The following is a 6667-nucleotide window of genomic DNA, read 5'->3' as shown; positions in this document are numbered from 1 at the left end:
TGTATTAGGCATCAGATAAGCTTAAAGTAGCAGCTGGGAGGCTGTAGACCTCCTGGTCCAGCTCCTTCCAGAAGCAGAGGTGTGTGGGGCAGTTCTAGCTGCCTGCCTCTGTTCCTGGGAGGAGTGTAAAGGTCCTTACAGCATGAGGTAGCTCCTGCTAGCTTTGCTGCCTGTCACAGCCTGCTCACACATGCCATAGCCCTTGCTAGGCTGACTGTGCCCCAGGCATGTGGAACAGTTTTATCTGGGGGTAACAACAACTGGTTGAGAAGCCTCAAGGTAAGTCAGGGCACTACCAACAGTGGTTCTCAACCTTGGATACTGCCATATTCAAAGTGGTAGAGTGGTGCCCTGACTCTGAAAAGGTTGAGAACCACTAATGTAAACTATGACTTCAGTATACACGCGTCAGCTGTACAATAGATATGTTTTTATTTGAGAGTTTTTACTTCAGTGTGTAAACTGGAGTAACATCTGGAGAGGTTACAACAGCTCCAGCACATTTTAAGGTTGACTTGAAAAACATCTGTGCTTGTGCCCTCAGTTTTTTCTTTTGTCTGTTTTATTTATAGGAATAAGGAAGACCAAGTTGAGAGTCTTCAGTTGTCCAAAGCTTCAAAGTCAAGATATATGTAGTTAGCTAGCAGATTAATTGAAGAGTTATGCTAAATCTTTTAAGAGACTTCCTTTTCCAATATGTTAACTTGTCATCAGGGTGGATTAATTAAAATCATTGTGATTTAAAATTAATTTTTAAATAATTTATTTTAAACCTACTTTGCATTCATGCTCTGATTATTTTCCTACAGAAAGGTTTGCTGGTTGGTATAATCATTAAAACATTGATTTTCAATCAGATACAGGCTTCCCACTAAAACTGGACACTACCTTTAGCTAACCAGGAAATACTGTATCTATAAATAATTACTTAAAAGTTACATATATTAACAAACAAAGCTGTTAGAAAATGATATATTGTACGTATTTCTATATACTAATAATCTTTTACCCCATTACTCATTTAGTTGAGCTGCATTTGGACGGAAGCTGGAATTCTTTTCAAACATGCAAAAGCAGTATATTGAACTTCTTATTAGTTAAATAGTTACCTTTAATATACAGAATATATAAGCTTATTTTTTGTACCAAAATGGTCTGCATTTATTTATTCAGGTATGGATCACCTCTTAAGTAGTGATTTGATTGTTTCTGTCATCTTTGGCCATGTTTTTCAAAAATACTTAGGTACACAGCAGGAGTATTTTAAAATTGCAGAGCTAGTGAGCACTTAATTGCTTATGAACTTTCAAAACTTTGACTAGGTTCCTGCATATTAATGTGCTTAAATTCTTTATTAGGAGCCCTTGATCACATGTCAGTCTTCTTGGAGACATATGGCAGCAGTGCACAGGGCAGCCCTGATTGACTGCCCAGAGTCGGCCTGTGTGCCCTTGCAGCACAGTGTGGGGAATGTGAAGCTCCCTGCTTGGGTGGAGCAGCAGAGTCCAGCAAGTGACACACTGCCTCCCTTGTGGGTGGGAGGCAGGAGCAGAGCACCATGGGATGTTGGAGGACCATGCTGTATCTGTTCTCAGAAGAGAACTTGTACAGATAGGGTGGCCATTGGTTCTGTTTCATGCTGGATCATCCTGTTTTTTAAACCCTTTGTCCCCTGTCCATTTCTGAATGAGGAACCGACAGCAAAAAGTCCTGTTTTTCTGTTCATTGGTGGAAATACATGTCAGTCATTTGCCCTTGGGATTCTGTTGGCTGTGCCTAGAGGTAGGGCAGTGCACAGCCAGGAGGAGAGGGGTTCTGAGCTAGGGAGGTGGTAGCCTTGCCCGTCACTGCTGATTGGCCAAGGGGCCTGGTGGCCCCACCCCTTGCTGCTGATTGGTTGAGGAAGCAGTGGTCCCACCCCTCACTGCTGATTGACTGAGGGATCTGCCCTTCACCAAGGGGCTGTTCTATATTCTGAGGAATGTATCAGTGGCCATCCTGTGTACAGACATTTACTTTCCCAGCAGAAACTCTCCCAGGAGTGATTTACCTCTGTGGTTCCCAGGTTTTTTCTCCTGCAGCAGTAATTTTTGCTCTGGGAGAAAACGCTGAATATTTGGACGCTCCTGGTTTCTACTGGGAGTGCAGCAACTCTCCCAGCAGAAACTGAATGTCTGTATGTGGCCAAAATTTGCACACAATCTATAGGGAGAAGAACAGTGAGCAGGTTTGGCTGTAGCTGCTGCTACTTTGTTACTTGCAACAAAGAAATATCTTCTCTTTATTTTGCCTTTCAAAAACAAGGTGTATGTGTTATTTTGGGGTGTGTTGTGTGTGTGAGAGAATACAGTGTATCTATTACTGAATTTGTTTTTTGGATTCCATGTTTGATTTGATTGTTAAGACCTGAAGAGACGCTAGTAAAGGTTGGGTATAGTTCAGAAAGGAAATCAGTTGAAAGTATTGGTTAAAGACTGAAGAAGGTCCAAAAAGTCCCCCCTCAAAATGAAATTGAAAATCATCTATTTTTAACTACTGAATTTAGCATTCAAAATACTGAACTGGGGAAAAGTGAAACTGAGGACTTGGAAAAATTGAGTTCAGGAAGTCAAAAGGGTTCCTAATTTTGGCAGTCTAAATGTATTCTGTCAGTGGCTGGCACCCTATGGTGCCACCCTGGGATCTGGCTTGCAGTGGTCCTGCCTAACCCCAGGTACAGGGAGAATGAGGCAACATTCATGAAGCTGCCTGCTCTGTCTGGAGTAGTGGGGAGTGGGTATAGAGGTTTGCAGCTTTAGACAACAAAATGTTGCTGATACCTGTATTAAATGCATAATTTCTGTATCCTGCTTCCAAGCAGTGTGTTGGAGGTTAATGGTGTAATGTCATGCAGTACATTATGGGATGTAGGTCTCTTGGTTTGAAGAACATTGCCTTTAAAACTGGACTATATATAGTCAGCTCTATTCAAGACTTCTTTTCTTTTGGATAATCTAGGCATTTTATTGTTAAGACAAGACTGAGGAGCATGGGAATGGGTTATATTGTGTTGTCTCTAGAGACTGTGATGGTTCTATCTTGTGAGAGAAACTTGCCTTAAGAAACAAGCTAGTTTCATGTCATCCAGAGGCTTCTGTATATGTTAGAAGTAAAATGATCCACGCAGAAATATTTTCAGTGGACTCTGCCTTATAATAGAATCCAGATATCTTCCTTGCTTATCAGCTGTTCTGGATGATCTTTGACGGACCAGGGTGCTAGTGAATATTACTCGATATGTACTCATCATAAATGAAAATTTAACTGTAAAGTATGCCCTAATTCCCAGCAGACTTCAATTTAGAATGAGGACTTTGGTACCTCTTTGACTGTGATTTTGATACTTGGATTTTCTTATAGAGCAATACTAGATCAGTTATTTATGATTTTTGTTCCATTTTCTGTAGGTTCCAGTACCACACCTATTTCCATGGTATCAGAATGTCTTCCAGAGTTTTTACCCAAAAAATTAGGAAAGGAGATTAGCATCTGTCAAATGGGGCTCCCTCTTCATTTCTCTCTACACATCTTTCCTTTGGGGGGAGACGAGGAGGAGAATAGCATGTGAGTTTTTTGGGGTTTTTTTTGATCTTACAACAAAGCTCTTCTGTTTTATGAACAAATAAATGTGTGTTTATTCTTGTTGGTGGAGGGGACGTGGGAGAGTCCAGAGTGTGGGGGAAAACTATGTTTTTACTTGGACTGGGGTGTAGGTGAGGTGAGGTGGTGATTCAGTTTCTGAGGGGCACAATTCCACAGCATTAAGGCAGACTTTACTGTGGCAGGAGACTACTTGGTTGTTTCCTTTTGAGATATAGCCCTCAAAAGCATGCAAGGCCCTTGGAGGTGAAGCAGTATTTTGGGTGACTTGGTTCCAGACAACTATGTTTTTCAAAACCTTCAAACGTCATTAGATTTTTGCAGATCAATGCATGAATTGTAGAAAATGGCTTGTAAAGTAAGTCTAGGTAACCTGTATTTTGTGAAGGAGGCAGGCTGCTGCCTTCTGAACCACTTTCAGTTTTGGGGGGGGTTGATGCTCTGAAACCCAAATCAGCTGCATTGCTTTAACCTAAATATAAAGTGATTGAAGGCATGTGTACCTAACATTGATACAGGGATGGCATGTGGTTTCCTCACCAGTTGGAGATAGTAGAATTTTCTTCTTGAATACTGCTGTAGAAGAACGCAACCTCAGTGGGAGCCACAGGAGAACTTCTAAAATGGAAGCTTACCTTGACATTTTGGTGTGTGTCCTCCATCAGAGAGGATCTGACCATTGTGGTGACAGTCTCTTAAGTTTTCTTAAGCTCATGGTAGGGTCTCTTTTGCTGGGATTTAACTTGAATCCACATGCTGACTATTGTCAGGCTTAAATAGCTAGATACCAGTTGGATATAGTCACCCAAAATAGTATTAGAACTACATGTACTCTCTGATTTAGCAAAGTAAATGTGATGAGAAGCAGTTTAGATAGCTACAACGCTATTTAGAGCAAAGGGTGTTTTGTTTTGTTTTTAATTCAACCCACATTTGTAGCTCTAGCTGTTAGCCATTTTGAAGTAAAGGTGCTTTTTTGATTGAAAGGCTTTAGCAATCTCACTACTAGTATTACAGTCTCTTCAAATGTCAAGAGTTCATGTAATTTAAGCAAGGTAGTAGTAGAGAGTTGCAGGAAATTCAGATTTCACCAACAACTCTTCTTGAAATACCTGCTTGTGTAGCAAAAATATCCCTGCAAATGCTAAAGAAAGGATGCAGTTACCTTGGAGGCAGATACCATCACGTGTTTATGCACATTATATATCTGATAAGTGAAGTGGTGGTTATTTTCTGAATATAGACCAGAACTCTGTGCACCTTCAATAGACAGGCTCCACTGCTAAAGCATATAATACTGGATAGTCAAGAAAGAAGAATGTCAGGACTTAATATTTTTTTTGTCCTTTTTGAGACATGGCTGGGAAGAATTGGACCTTTTCTTTCCTTTCCAATCTTGGATTTTGGATTTTCATAAATACACACATGTGGTGGTGACATTTATGTTGTGGGTGTTTTTAAAAAATTTTTTGAATAAGAAGTGGTCTCTTAAAAGTTACTTAAGGCCTTTTGGTTTTCATATTGGAACATTTTTGAGGGAGGTATTCCCATTACTTCAATTATTGCTAAAACACAGCAACATGTGAATGTGTATGTAGAAACATTTGATCACATTATTTTTGTCTTTCTGTTTCAGGAGAAGTGCAAAATGTTTCAAATTCCTGTTCAAAATCTTGATAATATCAGGAAGGCTCGAAAAAAGGTGAAAGGCATTCTTGTGGATATTGGGCTTGACAGCTGCAGGGAGTTACTACAGGTAAAGCACTGAAGTAGTATAACAAACTGCTGAAGCTTCAATTTTCTTAAGTCTGTCATAGTTCAGTGTATTTGTAAGTTTAATCTTTGCTTTGTATTTATGATGGGGTCAGGAAGGAGAACTGCATCCTTATTTGCTTTCCAGAGTCTGGAAATATTTATATTATAGCCTGAAATTGAGTGTTTCTTGTAACATTAAAATGCTGAAGTATTTTGATCCTGAGAGGCATGACTTGGAAGGTGTTATATTCTATAATGGTACTATTGAAGAGAAGGAAGATACATCAGTTTAAGAAACTTTCCCTGTCTACTACACAACTATTTTTCTGTATAAGATTCTTTTTTTCCCCATAAAAAGGACAAATGAAGGCACAGAGTTAGGGATTGACCACTCTGCCTTGAGAAAGCAAGAAGAAATCTCAGAAGGACATACAAACTGTCAGCATTTGTAAACCAGGCAAATGGACCCAGTAATTTATTGTAAGTCTTTAAAATTTGGTGTCAGAAAAAGATCTAACTAAGGTGGCAGTTTCATTTTCATATCTGCACAAATGCAAGCAATTCAACCTCAAGTGCACTGAGACTATGAAGGCAAGTGCTGCACTATTACTATTTTCTGGGAAAAAAACCACTTGTGTATAACAAAGAGAATCTACACATTCAGATTGAAGAATGTAATATTGAGAAGCTACAAATGCAAATATGTTTCAAAAACAAAACTACTCAATAGTTGCTTTGCTATGACCAGCCCTTCCTTGTCTTTTCAACATGCCTGTGATCTTACTTTTGGCACCTGCTGAGCTGACTTATTCCCTTAAGTGTAATGTGTTGGTAGGAAAAAAAGAGGGCCAATTTGTTATCTTGTGGAGAATTTTGCTGTGCTGTCTACTTTTTGCTGTAGTGTTTGCTTCTCTTGAAATTGTATACAGGTTTTTAAATGATCAAAAGAAATGTGCTTTAGTTTGCTGTATCACTAATCCTTGGACACTTAACAGTTTCGTTTACTGTTGATGAATCTTGTTTGAGGGACTCTGTATAAATAAACTTGTTGAAAAGACTACAATCATGTTTTTGTCCAGTACTTTTTCTTATTTCACTACTCTTAGTAAAGGTATTATTTGCAACTAATTTACTTTTCCTTTCTTCAAAGATAAAGGCATAAGAATTTTGAGAGTTATAACTCTCCACTTAAAGTGCAGTGTGTTTTTTTTTTTTGGAGAGCAAGAACTGGATTAGGTATACCAAATAACACTTGGTTTCTTTTTCTCCCCCT

General features: G+C 39.1%; 1 protein-coding gene across 1 annotated transcript in view; it reads left to right on the top strand.

The window, feature by feature from the left end:
- The first annotated feature begins 1761 nt into the window (after positions 1-1761).
- ADNP2 (ADNP homeobox 2) overlaps positions 1762-6667 on the top strand; it is a 19468-nt gene continuing 14562 nt past the window's right edge. The window contains exons 1-2 of the mRNA XM_019544482.1: positions 1762-3603; positions 5276-5395. Coding sequence (XP_019400027.1) covers positions 5288-5395 — 108 coding nt within the window. The 5' untranslated portion in view covers positions 1762-3603; positions 5276-5287. The remainder of the gene's footprint in view (positions 3604-5275; positions 5396-6667) is intronic.

The sequence above is a fragment of the Crocodylus porosus genome, unplaced genomic scaffold, assembly GCF_001723895.1.
Source record: "Crocodylus porosus isolate Cpor-Errol unplaced genomic scaffold, CroPor_comp1, whole genome shotgun sequence".
Lineage (NCBI taxonomy): Eukaryota > Metazoa > Chordata > Crocodylia > Crocodylidae > Crocodylus > Crocodylus porosus.
This window is presented reverse-complemented; position numbering and strand designations above follow the sequence as displayed.